Source organism: Chaetodon auriga, chromosome 10 (assembly GCF_051107435.1).
Source record: "Chaetodon auriga isolate fChaAug3 chromosome 10, fChaAug3.hap1, whole genome shotgun sequence".
Taxonomy (NCBI): Eukaryota; Metazoa; Chordata; class Actinopteri; order Chaetodontiformes; family Chaetodontidae; genus Chaetodon; species Chaetodon auriga.
Genome location: NC_135083.1, coordinates 27,896,810 through 27,914,264, shown reverse-complemented (window position 1 = coordinate 27,914,264; position 17,455 = coordinate 27,896,810). Strand labels below are relative to the sequence as shown.

The window sequence follows — 17,455 nt, the reverse complement described above, 5'->3', positions numbered from 1 at the left end:
ATCTATAATTGATGCATTCACAGCACTATACAATAAAGCAACGGCTAGGATTAAAATCAAGGGAGATTTAACTAATTCATTCACTCTGGAAGGAATAACCAGGCAAGGGTGTTGTGCATCGCCGCTCCTCTTCGCCTTGTTTATAGAATCCGTGAGTCAATGGATTAGGCAGAGGTCAGAAATAAAGAGGGTAACAATGACATCCGGGGAGCAAAAACTGGCCTTATTTGCTGATGATGTATTGATAAGCGTAACTCAACCCACACAGACAAAACTGATGAAATTATGAGAGATGAAATTATGAGAGGAATTTGGTTCCATTTCTGGTTATAAAATTAACATTAACAAAATTCAAGTATTAACATTGAACTATGACCTCCCATCCTCAATCAAGACCATGTACAATTGGAAATGGGACGCAGAGTCCATTACATATTTGGGTGTCTCACTGCCTAGGGACTTCTCAAGACTGTATGATATTAACTACGGCCCATTGAAATCAAAGATAAAGTCTGATACACAAAAGTGGAATGTTATTCCCTTTCTAAGTCTAAGCTCCCGGATAGAGTCAATTAGGATGACTATTCTTCCATGGATGCTGTATCTTTTCAGTATCTGCCAGTCAAAATACCACCTAAGCAATATCTTAAAATGGGACAGATTAATAGCAAGGTATCTGTGGCAAGAGAAAAGGTCCAGAATTAAATTCAAGACACTGCACTTACGAAAAGAAAAGGGTGGAATGGGCCTTCCCTGCTTACAGGAATACTACCATGCAGCCCAACTGAGACCTTTAGTCTGCCTGTGTTCACCAACATACACTGCAGCATGGAAGGAAATAGAAGGCACAATGATAAAGGTAGTCCAAATAACAGCCTTACTAAGTGCCAACAAATCACAGGGAGAACAGGAGATTCCAGAAGACTCAATATCAGGCAGCTTTCTGAGGTCCTGGCAGGAAATAGCCAAAATCTGCAGGTTAAGGGAAGCAACAAAATTATGAGGTGGTGTGCCTTTGATACATATTTTGCACCAAATAGAACTGATGGTAGGTTTAAGGTATGGATCTAAAAAGGTTTAACTACCTATTATTCATTTACCCACAAGGGGGTCTTTCAGAGTTTTGAAGCCCTACAGAAGGAGCATGGACTGGGAAGAGATGATTTTTTTAGGTACCTGCAAGTGAGACATTATTTTAACGAAAATCTGAAAGAGGTGTCAGAAAAAGGCGAATCATTGTTCATAGAAGCATTTTTATCATTTACTAACTTCAAACTTCAAACTTTATTTATTTATATGGCACTTTTCATACTTAAAAAGCAACACAAAGTGCCTCACAGAGACTAAAACAACAAAGAAGAAAACCCAGCCCTCCTGCCCCCATAACTACATACAGAAACACACGCACAGACACGCACGCACGCACACACACCCATACGGACAAGATAAGGAATAATTTACTAGACCCAGATCATGCAACAAAATTTTCTCAAAATTATCTAACGCCATACAATTATCTAAACAAGAAAATGCAGAATACATAAAGAAGAAGTGGGAAAAAGAAGTAAAGGTACTGATCACACCGGAGAGCTGGGAGAAAATATACCAGCTACAGTGGTTCTCAACCGGGTCAAATACAAGGCGGGAGTTCTGCTGGAAAAATACGGCAAGATTTTTTATCACACCCATTCAGAAATGACATCAAGGTAGCGGATGCCTGTTGGAGACTCTGTGGATCTAATGGAGCCAACCACTTTCATATTTTCTGGGACTGTCAAACTATAAGACCTTACTGGGAAGACATCCACAAACATAGTAAATATTCCATTTAAATGTGAAACAATGTATTTGGGCGATTTTTTTGTTTTAAACATGGAACAACAAAGACAAAAAACTGCTGGCTATACTTTTGGCAGCCAGTGAGAAGTCCATCACGAGGAAATGGTTAAAAATAGGACCACCCACCATTGATGAGTGGATTGACATTGTGCATGAAATTTATGTCATGGAGAAGATTTCCTTTTCCCTCAAGGTTGAAAAAGGAAACTTTTATAGGATCTGGACAAAATGGACTGAGTGTAAAACCGATTAGATCTGATTTAATTTAACTGTACTGGTGTGTAATCCTACCCTCTATTTTATGTGATGATTTGACAGTCTGATGGTGGTGCGCTCCCCTGTTCTGTTCTGTTTGATATTGTTCAGAACTAATATAACTAGTCTGTAAAAGAAATCCCAGAATGGCAATGTGTTCAAAATCATCTAGACTTTCTGTATCTATGCTTTAATCTGTCCTTGAATGACTATGGAAATGTGCCTTTCCAAATAAGAAGAGAATTTGAAAAAAAGAAAAAAGAAAAAAAAAAATCTCTTGTGGGATTTGAAGAAGGCGGTGGCAAAACGCACACCCAAAAATATTACTGAACTGGAGGCCATTGCCCATGAGGAATGGGCTAAGATTCCTCAGGAATGCTGTCAGAAGCAGGTCATAACAGCAAAAGGGTGCTGGACTAAGTATTGAAGATGCTTGTCATGAAGGGGTGGAATAATTTTGAGACTGCAGTAGTCATTAAAAGTAGGATTTTGTGTTGAATTTGGATCAAAACCCTTGTAATATTAGTTTCATTGAACCAGTTAAACAGTTCTTGTGTAATTTGTTTATTGCAAACAGCTGAGAAATTGTATATTTTGCCAATAAGCCTAATATACAATGGGGGTTGAATAATTTTGATTGCAACTGTACATTGTGTACCACCGGCCCAGCAGCCCTTACTCACAGCCAACAACAAACCGGGCAGCACAGACAATCTGCCTGAGTTCACAATGAGTACATGTTACTGAGAACCTGGAATTCACATTCAGTCCACATTCAGTCTGAGCAATCTGCAGACCAGGACTCTGGTGAGGTGAAGTGGGTGGAGAGTAAGGATTTAAGAGTGAGCAGCAGGTGACTGCACACTAAACTGTCTCTTTCATTGTATAAAAGCTCTAGAATTGTGTTTTCCAGGTGAGAATGAGGAATCTGAACTTCTCTCTGGGCAGAGTGCAGTATGACAGCCAGGCCCAGTCTACATTTCCTCTGGAGACTCAGGTGGGAGTTGGGCTGGGAGCTTCCATAGTGGCTCTCATTGTGTTCATCATAGTACTCATATACAGGTAAACACGTACAGCTTTCAATTATTTCACTGCATTTTTTCAATAACTTGTGCTGCTTTATGTCTTAACCTGAATGTTGTCTGTGCAACCTTGTTGTTTGTCAGGAGGAAGAGCAAACAGGCCATGAGGGACTATAAGAAGATGCAGATGTGAGTGTGAGAGATCGCTGTAAGAAGGAGTTCACAGGTATGATCCAGACCTTCTGTTATTGACTGCAGCTCAATCACTGTCCCAAAATAAGGAAGATGCACAAACTGCGTCCTTCATTCCCTTCATGTCCTTCAGACCTGATGACAGAGATGATGGACATGTCCAGTGGGTTCAGGGATTCCCTTCCTGGATTACCGATCATATGCTGAGCGCATTTTCTTCCCAGGCCACCAGGAGTTGCCACTGGAGACGAGATCTGGATGTTCCTGAGAGCCGAAGGCAGACTGTGGAGCAAGGGCTGGTTCAGCTGTCCAATCTGCTCAACAGTAAACTGTTTCTCACCAAGGTCAGCCAGGAGGGTCATGCTTTTTATTCTCAACTGAAGCAAGTTTTTAAATAAAGAGTTTGTTTGAAGGAATATCAGTTATATTTGGATTCACTGAGGAGCTATTTCCAGCCACATTTCACCCTGGGAACACTTTGTTACTGTTATTTTTAGTGCAGAAACTGTAATACTTTTTCCAGAACACATCTTCACATCTTCTCATTTCTGTTGTCCCTCCAGTTTATTCACACTCTGCAGGTCCAGCAGACATTCACCCCGAGGGACTGGACCTATATGGCCTCTCTGCTGACTGTAGCCCTGCACGTTAAATTGGAGTACTTCACAGACATCTTGAAGACGCTGCTTAACAATCAAGTGAAACAGTATGTGGCCAAGAACCCCAAACTGATGCTCAGGAGGTGAGGGTGAAGTCGTCCTCAGCACTGGCTTGCTGTAGTTTCTCCACCCATAAACTGTTTGCTTACATGTGTGCTTTTCCTTTTCCAGAATGGAATCAGTGGTTGAGAAGCTTTTGACAAACTGGATGTCCATCTGTCTGTTCACCTTTCTGAGGGTATGAAGACTAGTATTTTACACCTGATCAGAGACCAGTGAATGAAGTAAAAAATAGGTTATTGGTTCACCAGGTCTAAAGTAATAAATACAAAGTGATTACACCTGGTACTCTGTATGGAAAATATGGTGAAAATAAACATTATTATAATTATCATACAGAAGATAAGTAGAAGTGAAGCAGCTACTTTGCAGCTATATAAAAAGTAATCTCCTCTCCACAAGTTTGAGAGTGTCAGTAGCACATTTCCACAGTTTTTGGCTTGGGACTCCTTATAATAAAGCAAAGTCTATTTATGACCCCATCACAGATTGTGGCTTTGCTGTGGACAAAAGATGTTCAAGCAAACAGGGATTTTTCTTTTCAAATGGTTTCATTTGAAGGATTTGAACTCTCAAAGAGGTGAAAGTATATCAAAAGGAAAAAAAAGCCAAACTCAAATATGTTTGTGTGATGTAACAAATAGATTTTTTTCCTTCATGTCACTTTTTTCTTCTACTGACCTCGTATGTTTATCTTGGGACCCCTTTGCGTGCCCCCAGGCCGAGGTTGAAAACCACTGCTACAATTATAGTAGTCCTACTAAATCATGTGACTTTGTTTTTCCACAAGAATCAATAAAGTGAACATTTTATAATACACAAACTGTTAAGTTAGAAAATTAGCATTTAAATCATGTGTCACAAATGGAAACTCCCTATTGAAGCCAATACAAATGAGCTCATCATCATGGCCTCATCCACAGGACAAGTAAAGGAGATCACCTGGTCAGGACATTTACTCTTAAATTAGATTCCGTCGTATTACAATTACAACTACAGTCATTTGGAAGATGCTTTTATCCAAATCGATGTACATATGAATTCACACACCGATTCACACTGCCAAGGCCAGGGATTGAACCACCAATCTTCACCCCATGGCTGTAGACTTTCCATCTTTATGCCTGGCCAGGAATCAGCGGGAGAGTCATTCTACATGCTGTTCAGAGCAATAAAGCACCGGATAAACAAGGGACCTGTGGACGCTGTGACAGGAAAAGGGGACATGGAGTACCGCACGCTGGTTAGAGCGCACTCTGAATCAATATGCAGTATATTAACACAGGAAGGGTTGATGTCGTGACAGTGTTAGAGTCAAGACAGTACAATAGAGGAAATCCATTGTCTATTTTACTGAAAAGATGATTTTTTCCATCCTTCTTTTGTTTATCCTGAACATATTTGAAATGTAAAATGTATGTTTTGTGTGTTTTGAAGAACATACTTTACATTGAGTCACTTTTGTATTATATCAAGCAGAGGTCAAATTTTTGTATGTATACAAATAATAGACATTTAACTTCTAATTTATTCATTATATTTATTCATTGTCTAAATTGCTGAAATTACACAGACAAGTTTTAGTCAAACACACACTCAGTCAATTCACCACAATCTGAAATTCTGCATAGTGAATTTCACAATACCTCCACTCAGCCCTCCTGTTCATCTGTCCAGACCCTCAACACCGTGATGCCAGCTGCAGCTGCCAGTGCAGGCACTACTGCGCAGACAGTACCAGCCAAAGTCCTGGACTGTCACACCATCACTCAAATGAAGGAAAAGCTTGTGGAATAAACCTGAAAGGGAACCTCCTTTTCACAGAGGCCACATGTTGACTCATTACACCTTGGTGAGTCCAGTTTATTTCACAACATCACACCTCTGCTTAGCATAGTGATAAGTGGGCACATGGAGGAGTTGATCACTTGTGGGCAAGTTTCTGTTTTGACTGTGAATATTCCAAGCTGTCCTCCATGACAGACAATGACTCCCACCCCCTCCAAAACACACTCACTGCACTGAGGAGCTCCATCAGTGACAGGATGCTACATCCAAAGTGTGTGAAAGAGCGGCATTGCAGGTCATTCCTCCCTGCAGCTGTCAGACTGTACAATAAAAGCTACTCCAACTTATCAGTGCAATAGTCTGGACAACTAGACAATTTCCCTGCGGGAAATTTTGAAAGGGCCACGGGGTCTACTGCCCGACCGTGTACATATACATTACATTATATGCCCATTATGTCTCTCTGTGTGTGAGGGAGCATGAGAGAGAAGTGCTCACAGAGGTACTGAGCCTCAGAGGTTGCCACGGCTACTTCAGTGGCCCTCCCAATCATGCTCTATGAGACACAGCTGCGCACACACACACACGCCCACTCTCAGCACTCAGGCACACATGCACTTAACTCGCGGGGGACATCAGGTCGCTCCTCCGGCCGCACAGCTGTGTTACGCAGGGCCAGCAGCTGATGTAAACAATGTGAGCCATTGTCTCTCACGGACCCACAGACGCGGAGAAAGTTGCATGAGTTGCAAAGTGATGAAAAAGTAGCACCAGAGTTACCGTGCTTGATTTCTCTGATGCACCGGAGATTTACAAGCACGCAGAACTAGAATGGATAAAAAAAAGACGCACGAGAAAATAGAAAAAGAGAAGAAAAACTCCTAAGAGTCTAGAGAGCTGCTGTAACAGGCTGCCGCTCGTATGGCGCCACCGGAAACATAAAGGTATATTATTTGTACTTATTGTGACACACTGATCACTGACATGACACTCAATAACGTGATTATTTCTAACTTAGTTAAGTGGTTCTACTTTACATTGCTGTCAAAAAGGTGACTTTGCTCAGTTTAATAAGTAAATTAACTGATTGCAAAGTCTATAAAAACATGTATAAAAACACAACCTTGATCAACAAGTACACAAAACTAGCCGGCATATTTTCACAAATTTGTTTAATCTATTTTGCGCAGAGGTGGATCATACTGACCGACAGCAGATCTGCTGTAGCAGTGGTTAGTCAAAGCTCAGTTTGATAATCAATAAATTAACTAACTGCAGAGTATCCATGGCATATAGAAACACAGCAAAGTTTACTTTTATTGGTCAACAAGTCAACAGGACTAATCACCAAATCTTTTATCATATCATTTATCGTTTGTGTTGAAAGCAAAAAACTGGCAGAGTATGGTTCACGCTGACATACATTACATTCAACTCTCTGCAAGAACATTCATGGCCTGAATAAACTTTGTATGCCTAATTTGACAGATAAAGGGTGTTGCCTGGATTTCTCCTTCCTCGTCTTCCTCACACCGTGAGTGTGACGAGCTGAGGAGCAAGTGATGAGTGAAGGGAATGAGGACACATGGCTAAGAGAAATGAGATGCACCGGGGACCAGTCAAATGTCAATTATCATACACAGTTTGAAAATGTATTCAAACATTCCACATCATACACAAGGTTTGTTTGTCAAAGCGGTATAAGGTTTGGGCAAAATTCCTAAACTGTTGGTACAGCCCATAATAAGCATTAGCTCTATCAGGAAGCCATTTGTTTAAATATGTCATTTACATTGTCTTGTTTGGAAATTGTACAACGTTTTCCATCACAACTTTAGTCTTTATAAATGTCATTTGACATAAAAAAAATAATTAGGACTGGGTCTTCAACAAAACCAGTCCATTTCATTTATTAACAGTCCTACTTGTCTGTTTTCTCAACGAAATGCAAAACTGAAGTAAGAAAACCTGACATCCAATAAAGTTATTTACAAAACGTTAGCATTGAGTGTCTATGACATTTCTGGAGATCATAACAGCTTACATGCAATTTTGCGTAAGAGACAGGTGCATTTAACAACTAACAGAACATACAATCAACAGAACATACACCAACCTATAAAACAGATACTAACTTGCAACCTTTACATGAAATTTCACTGGGGTAAAAATATAAAATGTAGGCCTACTCTACATAATTCACAGTAATTGTGGCCTGTCAGTAATTACTTGTGTGTTCTGATATGTACCCATGGATGTATGATAGCAGAGATAGGCCCTTTTTTTTTTTTTTAGCAGGAATAATATATTTGATAAAAACATACACTAAGTTTTAAAAGGGTACACAGATTTTTTAACGTCAACCATTTGGCTATGTGCACTGAGTAACAAAAACATGAAGGAAAATGTTAAACATTAGCATTTGAGGCTGGCATTTCAAATGACAATTATTCCTAAAATGACAGTAATCTACTTCTGTTACAAAATCAATCTCATCACAAAACAGCATTATGCTAAGACTTTGTGTTTGATATATTATCAGTGGTATTATACATTTCCAAAGTTTGCATTGAACCATAACCAGTCCTAGTACACCAGTGATGACATCTGAAGATGTCAAATTTTTTCCTGTTTTGGAAGTCATAATTTGCAGAATTTGAAAATTTATGACTATGGTGTCCCCTTGACATCAGTGCAGACTCCAGTCCAGTATCCCTAGGTATTGTGTCCATATTGGACAATTACAGACCTAGCAATTTAGATCAAATGCCAACATTCAGTGCCAATGCAGGAAGTAGTGCAACTGTTGTGCAGCTACTCAAAAAATAAAGGTGTGGAGGTTGGGGTTATGGATGGGCATTTGTGTGTCTGACATTGATACAGGCAACCATAATATATTAATTGCAGTGCTCAAATATTACAGAAACAAGAATTTTAAGGACTTTTCCACTGAAAATAATCCAAGATTTTGCAGGACCATCCAATTCCGACATTCTTGTTTGGTTATAAGTTTGGCTGACTCACTTTTGTACAAGTACAGGGTACAGATCTCTTCTGTCACAGCCCTGATGCACATTCATTCATCAAAGATGACCACAGAGATATCTGACTTAAAGACAGCTGCTGACCTGTTGATGGAGACAGCAAATCAGAGGCTCAACCAGGGACTGGGAGGTGCACCTTTATCATCTACCATGCAAGAGGCTGAAGTGGGGGACAGTGAGGGAGACACCAAGAACAGCGAGGAAGTTTGTTTTTTGTATGACCAATGGTATGTGTGAGATGAGTGCCAAACACCACTCCTGGTATTCACCTGAGTACCTGACTAAACAGTTATGTGTACCTCTAAATACATTGGGGAAAATACATATTTGATACACCGCCAATTTTGCAAGTTTTCCCACTTACAAAGAATGGAGAGGTCTGTAATTTTCATCGTAGGTACACTTCAACTGTGAGAGATGGAATAAAAAAAAAAAAAATCCAGAAAATCACATTGTATGATTTTTAAATAACTGATTTGTATTTTATTGCATAAAATAAGTATTTGATAACCTACCAACCAGCAAGAATTCTGGCTCTCACAGACTTGTTTGTTCGTCTTTAAGAAGCCCTCCTATCCTCCACTCATTACCTGTATTAATTGCACATGTCTGAACTTGTTACCTGTACAAAAAAAAGACACCTGTCACACACTCAATAAATCAGACTCCGACCTCTCCACCATGGGCAAGACCACAGAGCTGTCTAAGGACACCAGGGACAAAACTGTAGACCTGCACAAGGCTGGGATGGGCTACAGGACAATAGGCAAGCAGCTTAGTGAGAAGGCAAAACTGATGGCGCAAATATTAGGAAATGGAAGAAACTCAAGATGACTGTCAATCTCCCTCGGACTAGGGCTCCATGCAAGATCTTGCCTTGTGGAGTATCAATGATCATGAGAAAGGTGAGGGATCAGCCCAGAACTACACGGTCAATGACCTGAAGAGAGCTGAGACCACAGTCTCAAAGGTTACCATTAGTAACACACTACGCTGTCATGGATTAAAATCCTGCAGCGCATGCAAGGTCCCCCTGCTCAAGCCAGCACATGTCCAGGCCCATCTGAAGTTTGCCAATGACCATCTGGATAATCCAGAGGAGGCATGGGAAAAGGTCAAGTGGTCAAATGAGACCAAAATAGGACTTTTTGGTACAAACTCCACTCGCCGTGTTTGGAGGAACAAGAAGGATAAGTACAATCCCAAGAACACCATCCCAACTGTGAAGCATGGAGGTGGAAACATCATGCATTGGGGGTGCTTTTCTGCAAAGGGGACAGGACGACTGCACCGTATTGAGGAGAGGATGGATGGGGCCATGGATCGCGAGATTTTGGGCAACAACCTCCTTCCCTCAGTAAGAGCATGAAGATTGGTCGTGGCTGGGTCTTCCAGCATGATAATGACCCGAAACAACTACGGAGTGGCTCCGTAAGAAGCATTTCAACATCCTGGAGTGGCCTCACCAGTCTCCAGACCTGAACCCAATAGAATATCTATGGGATTAAAGAGGGAGCTGAAACTCTGTGTTGCCCAGCGACAGCCCCAAAACCTGAAAGATCTAGAGAAGATATGTATGAAGGAGTGGGCCAAAATCCCTGCTGCAGTGTGTGTAAACCTGGTTAAGAACTACAGGAAACCTATGACCCCTGTAATTGTAAACAAAGCTTTCTGTACCATATACTTATTTCATGCAATAAAATGCAAATCAATGATTTAAAAATCATACAATGTAATTTTCTGGATTTTTTTTTAGATTCCATCTCTCACAGTTGAAGTGTACCTACAATGAAAATTACAGACCTCTCCATTCTTTGTAAGTGGGAAAACTTGCAAAATCAGCATACTTATTTTCCCCACTGTATATCTTATTATTTTGTTGGTCTGCACAGTGCTATTTTTTTCTGCCTGTGGAGATGCCACACCTCCTGAGACACTGTTGTTTTTCCCAACACAAACAATAGGCTATCAAGAGACTGGATGAGGAAGTGATTGCAACACTTGCTCATACGACCTTTTGAGCATGTGAACTTGACTACATCTTTCTCCACCAGGAGGCATGACGTGTCCTTGGAATAGACTGCTGAGGTTTGAACATGCAAGTTCAACTACAGCTAGGTGAAATATCTTCAACTTCACAAAAAACAAGCCCGGTGAATTATTTCAATCTGTTCTGGCATCTTACCACCTGCACAAATGACATGACTCTACATATTACGGCTCTATGCTTTTGATCAACCTGCTGTTGATTTGTTATTGAGTGTCATTTCAATTTTTTTTTTTTTTTTTTTTTTTTTTTAGTTCAGTGTTATATCATGAATGAAGATGAGTGAGAAGGTGAGTGAGGTTCCGAGGTACAGGCTGACAATGAAAGTGGCAATGATTTGCAAATCCACACAAATCTACAACACCTGTGAATGACTCAATGTTTGACTGGATAAGATTCAACACATTAGAAGGATCCACAAAGTTCAAAATATTGGCAGTGACTGGAAAACTTAAACTTCAAATTAGGCCATAATCATAGCTGCTGGTAACGTGCCATGTTTTAAAACAAAATATTTGTTGAAACAAAGCCAAGACACAATGATGTCGACAGTGACCAAATATGAGTCAATAAAAAAGGCAGATGCTACTAACACCCAGGTGTCTGCAGCTAACAAAGCTATTTGCACCCAAACCATGATTGTAGGTCTAACAAAGTAGTTTTGATGTCTGATCCAAAGTAAGTACTCCTAAATCTGACAAAACTGTGACAGAAAACTGAAATTAACAAGTCATCTAAATAAATAAAAAAAACAAAAAACAAAAAACATCAGCGCTGAGATCACAACCTCGGTCTTCTGGATTAAAGTCCTGTGTTTGACCCATTCATCCACCACAATCTGCTCCCTGTGCGGAATCTGTTGCTCTTTATACTATGTCACCTGGTGATGGGTGTAAATAGCTGAATAGCTGCTGTGTTTGTTCTCACCTGAGTGCTAATACACACTGATTAAAAAAAAAAGATCTGAAAGGGTTCATCTGTACAGACAAGGAAACTCTGCAAAGTCTTGGGAAAGTAAGTTAATAAGCTGAAAGGAATAGAAAAACAAATTGTAAGTCAACTACAGCCTGCGCACCTTTCTACAACATACAGAACACTCTCATTGAATTAATCCAATCAATCTGTAATGTACCTGAAAAACCTGGAAAAAAGACGAACCAGTTTGACATTAACGTACAACTCCCACTGGGAGTAACTTGTCAGCATTAAGCATGTTTCCTGTATTGAAAATACCTTTTGAACACTTTTAAACAGGGGTGAAGAGTATCATTAGAGTTAACAAGTGTGTTTCAATGAGCTAACATATCAGAACAAGAAATTAATTCATTTCAATGCACACATGAATCAGCATTCTCCTTCTTGAAGAAAATTAACAGCTCAACATTCAAAATAATGTCAATCTGTATGCTTCGCCTACTTCTTTTTGCTAAGATAGTTCCCAATCACCTTGCATGCTATGCTAAGGGGTGACAAGTAGATATCATATGACCTTAGCTCTCAAGGAATCAATGCAGTGGCTTTAGCTTCTTTAGTTTGTTCCAGGCACACGCTTCAGGCACCTCAAATGACACAACCACATCTCACTCTATTCTCTGTGTTGGGACACAGCAGCATTCCTCCCATATGCTACCACCTGGAGAGTGTGTCTAAGATACAGAGTCTTTGCTAGCTCCTGGTGGGCTTCCTCCACTTGTGACCAAATTACGGAGCAGTTTGCGTCGACCAGCCTGGTAGTCCTCCTCGTCAACATTGACCAACAGTTTTATAGCTTCGTGGCCCACAGCCTGTTTCAAGGAATCTGTGATAAAGACCCCTTTAAGGGCCTCTAGCAATGATCCATTGATGTAGTCCCTCCAGAAGGCATCCAAGTAGGTGAGCTCAGAGAACTTGATGTCACAGATGATGGAGCCCAAGTCTCGCGATTTGAGGATAGTGTTTGCTTGGTTGAAGCGCTCAAACTGTCGCTCCACTGCCTCTTGCTTGTTGGAGAAGACATTGCCCTGAAGCGCAGACTCATGCTGGCAGTATTCAGCACGAACCCGGAGGCGGATATCTGAAGGAGGAGAGCAAGGTAAGAGTCAATATCATAACTGAGCAATGGCTGGCACCCAGCATGACCTGGCAAAAATAATTCAGAATTGTCACAGGTGAATGCCTGCCATCATAGCAGCGTCCAACAATAAGGCCTGCCCAATTGTCTGAGGCCTGTAAAAAGTTACATCAGGACAGTAAATACCAGCTGCTTGATCAGGCCAGTGTCTGAAAAAAGTAAACAAAAAAATTTCAAAAGAGTTGGGATATGCTGTGTAAAACCTGAATAAGAACAGACCACAATCTAGGGCTGCAACTAACAACTATTTTGATATTCAAATAACCTGTTGATTATCATTTTGATTAATTAATTGTTTGACTATTTTCAGCATTTTATTTAAAAAAAACTTAACTTTTTCCTCATATTCTTGTACAATGATCTTTTGAACAGCTTGGCAAGGCAAGTACAGGCCACTACAATAAAAAAATGAACTGAATGGACATTAGGAATGCAGTCACTGAGAATAATTTATTTGTATAGCAAGAAATGCAGCTTAAAATCCTTTACAACGAAGCAATTAGTTAATTACAGTGCTTCACATAAAATAGACATAAAAAAAATCAGCTAGTAATACTGTATACCATGTGAATTTTTGGGAAGGGTTTAATGGTATCAAAACTGGATACTGCCCAAACCTATACTATATGTCGGTATATGTCCACAAGGACAAACATATTTCTAACGAGTTGGTGCCTTTGCACAAAGTGCATTTAGCAAGAACAAAAAAAGGTGCAACACATCTAGAGCAGTTCACTCTGTGAGCAGCCATGACTGTCAGGAGGCCAGATACAATGTTTGAAAGCCGGTGTGAGGATGGGCAAGATGGACAGTTCCAGCGGCCAATCAGATGTATTTTGGGCCAGGTGCTTAGAGCCTGCCCTCTCATGATAGAAATATTAGTGCCCAGATATTTAAATTTTCACTTTTCCACTTTCTATCCAAGTTGTAATTATACATTCATCTGACCAAGATAAAATCTTATTTCAGAAAATGTCATTTAATTTACCAGTTTTCTAATACTGACATTTTGTATGGAAAAATTAACTGATGATGACTGATCTGATACACAGAAGTTACCCAGGAATACACAATGACATATGATACAATATCCAACTGCTGAAACAGAAGCAAAAGTTGCTCAGTCAGGTATACACAATGCGTCTCATCCAAGGACCACTTGTATGACCAGGTTTGTTCTTAACTGGAATTCATCAGTTTTCTCATTCTCTGTCACTTCTTTAAAATTCTCTCGCTCCAACAGTGACTTTAGGGACTTTATGTAAGTCACTGTCTAGTATCATCCTCTATCACCCAACAATATAACATCACCTACTGCAGGGATCCCACGCATTTTCGTGGACCAAATTTTAAAACTTTTCCCTGACTTTCCAGGACCTATAATTACATTTCTATTACCATTCACAACCTAAAAGTACACAAATAGAACTGGATTATACAGGTGTGCCCATGTACTAAACAGAATAATGTTCTTTACTCCAAATGTGATGGAATCTAGGAAAACCCGTCGGATGTCGCGCTGGCACTTTTCCAGGAAAACATGAAAATAGGTCGAAAGTCAAAATATTGGTGAAATTGGGTTCTCATTAAATTATTATTTTACAACATCTTGTCTATCATTCCTAAAAATATCTCATTATATTTCGCTTGTTTAATATGTTAAAAACGGTATTTAAATTAGGCAAGCCATGCCTAGTCTACATAGCCTACAAAGACGGTTTATCTATCACAGTTAGGGTGACCAGATGTCCCGCTTTGTGCAGGACAGCCACGCATTTCCATTACTTTTCACACGTCCTGCAAAATGTGATGTTGTCATGAATTATTATTGACAGTGTCGCGAACAATATGCGACAACGTCGCAATTTGCTGGACGTGTGAAAAGTAATGGAAATGCATGACTGTCCCGCTTTGTGCGGGACATCTGGTCACCCGAACCATCAAAACATTATTTTGACACCTCAGTCAGATGCTACGAGATACACAGAGAGAGATGTCAAAGCTTCAGAGACGGAGAGAGTTTGAGGTAGCTGGTCATGTTCTGATTTAGAATCCTTGTCTTTAAACCTGTTTTTCTCAAAATACTAATCCTGCTGATCAGCTGACTGAGTGATCATAAAACTTGATACAAACCAGATATAAAAATGAGAACAGATAATAAAAAAGAGCTTGAAATAAGCTTCTAGGTGATATTAATATCTCCAAAAAGTAAAATTTCGACATGTGACTGGTTTTCCCAGATCCCATCACAAATATTAATTACTGTCTAAAAATTAAACTGTAACCTCTTTCAATAATTAATAGTTGTTAAGTCCATATTCACTTCAAATGCTTTTATCTACAGCCACAGTTCAATACCATTGTTTTTTCAATTCTTGCATATATTCTATGGTCGTCTGTATGTTTTTTGTTCATTGCTACTACAACAAAACAATTTCCCAGATTGGGATCAATAAAGAAGCAGTCTAAAGTCTAAAGTCTAAAGTCATTGTCTGTTGAAAAAAACAAAAGCTTTACAAGCACTTAAATCAGTTTGGCACTGCCTTTCAAACATGAGGGAAAACAACACCAACTGTACCATCAGAGTATTCTTAACACATTTGAATTTCTGGCTGCAAGTCTGGAAAAACAATGCAGTAAGTACAGTTGCAATCAAAATTATTCAACCCCACTGCATATTAGGCTTATTGGCAAAATGTACAATTTTTCAGCTGTTTGCAAAAAACAAAGCACACAAGAACAGTTGAAATAGTTCTGTTGCGTAGAAGTCCCTCAAAATATGAAAAAATGTTGGGCGCCAGACAGGAGAATATTCAAAGAAATCAACCTGCCAATATTTTAAAATAAATACGACCAGAAGTTTAAAAAATAACCCAGCAGCTGTCTTCTTCGCTCCAAAATGACACAATGAAAACTCAACCAAGATGCAGTTAGTAATGCTTCTTATTTTAAATCAACCATTAATCAAAACATATCAATTCAATAATCAACTCAAATATCTCTCACTTTCATACAGATCCATTCATAAAACAGAAACCCAAGTCAAAGGAAATATCCTGAGAGTAACCACTACATCCAAAGTTCGTTAAATAAATAGTAACATTTCCCATCTGTTAATGAACAAAACAAACGGTGGTTAGGTGGATTGTGTGTGAGGGGGTGTAGTTTGGGGTGTCTTCAGTCCAGTTCAGTGCAGAAGGTATTTGTGTTTGGAGGGAGGTGGAGTGTAATTCAGTCCAGGGGGATGTATGTTTGAGGAGGGAGAAAAAAAACGGAGTAGTTTGAGGTCTGATGTTAGGAGAAGCCCGGAGAGTTTCATGGAAAACGGGACTTATCTGCTTGTCGTTCTTCACCCAACTCGGACAGAGATCTCTTCTACTGTATCCAAACAGGCCACGGACCGTAGAATAAGCTTCTTTCTGCCTGCTCCAGGGATCACCTTCTTCCTCCAGCATCCAGTTGAATGTCCTTAATACTAAGTTTAATTCATTTGCTTTCTTGAAATGAAGCAGTCAACTTAAGCAAGATTTGAGTTATCTCTTTTTCTTTCTTTCTCACTTCTTTTTCAGTCCATCTTCAAAACTCCTTTGTCTGATTTTCCCCTCCTCCTAGAGCTCGCAGGTGACTCTGATTTATCATCTCCCTCCCCCTTCATTTTCAGCTCAGGTGGAAAAGGCTGTGTTGTTATTTCCTTTTTCCTCCTTCCTGCTACAGTTTAATAAAAGTAGTACTACCATGTTTTTTTTTTTATCCAAATTCAACACAAAATGCTATTTTTAATCTCTACTGTAGTCTCAAAATTATTCAACCCCTGTCTCTAGTACACCTGATGCAACTAATCAAAATTACTCAACCCCCTGTGTCAAGCACACTTAGAGCAACTAATCAAGGGCTTCATTAGTTCAGGTGTGCTTGAGATAGAACATATAAATATCTTGACTGGCTAGGAGTTTGTTGAGACTGACATTTGATTACATGTTAGAACTATGGCTAAGTCAAAAGAATTGTCCAAAAAAGTTCAGAGAAGAGATCATTGCCTTGCATAAAACAGGAAAAGGATACAAAAGATAGCAAAAGCTCTGAATGTTCATAGAGATACAGTTGGAAGCAAGGTTTGCAAGTTCAAAGTTAAAGCAACAGTGGCTACGTACACCACTACTGACCAAAAAGCACAAGAAAAGTTGGCTCCAATATGCTCAAAGCCATATAAATAAGCCACAGAAGTTTTGGAATTCTATTCTGTGGAGCGATGAAACAAAACTGGAACTTTGGCAATATACTGGCATATGCTGAAAAGAACGCCCTGCCTACAGTGAAGCATGGCGGTGGCTCAGTGATGCTCTGGGGCTGCTTTGCTGCCTCTGGCACTGGAAACCTGTAGCGCGTGGAGGGCACGATGGATTCAGTCAAGTATCAGGAAATCTTAGGAAAAAACGTCA

General features: G+C 39.8%; 2 protein-coding genes across 2 annotated transcripts in view; one reads left to right on the top strand and one right to left on the bottom strand.

The window, feature by feature from the left end:
* Window positions 1–300: 300 nt before the first annotated feature.
* On the top strand, window positions 301–4,244 carry LOC143327299 (plexin-B1-like). Its single transcript, XM_076741570.1, has 5 exons — window positions 301–3,156; window positions 3,261–3,342; window positions 3,442–3,652; window positions 3,872–4,050; window positions 4,139–4,244. Exons 3-5 carry the CDS (start codon window positions 3,509–3,511, stop codon window positions 4,209–4,211), a joined length of 396 nt encoding a protein of 131 aa, XP_076597685.1. The 5' UTR covers window positions 301–3,156; window positions 3,261–3,342; window positions 3,442–3,508; the 3' UTR covers window positions 4,212–4,244.
* A 3,195-nt stretch (window positions 4,245–7,439) lies between these two features.
* dedd (death effector domain containing) overlaps window positions 7,440–17,455 on the bottom strand; it is a 34,207-nt gene continuing 24,191 nt past the window's right edge. Inside the window, exon 5 of the mRNA XM_076739993.1 lies at window positions 7,440–12,959. Coding sequence (XP_076596108.1) covers window positions 12,553–12,959 — 407 coding nt within the window. The 3' untranslated portion in view covers window positions 7,440–12,552. The remainder of the gene's footprint in view (window positions 12,960–17,455) is intronic.

Bases quoted from the DNA above. Each gene is read 5' to 3' on its own strand.
- LOC143327299 (XM_076741570.1), top strand. From the start codon at position 3,509: ATGCTGAGCGCATTTTCTTCCCAGGCCACCAGGAGTTGCCACTGGAGA. The intron at 3,653-3,871 runs GTCAGCCAGGAG...TTGTCCCTCCAG, and splicing joins GTAAACTGTTTCTCACCAAG to TTTATTCACACTCTGCAGGT. The intron at 4,051-4,138 runs GTGAGGGTGAAG...TTCCTTTTCCAG, and splicing joins CCCAAACTGATGCTCAGGAG to AATGGAATCAGTGGTTGAGA.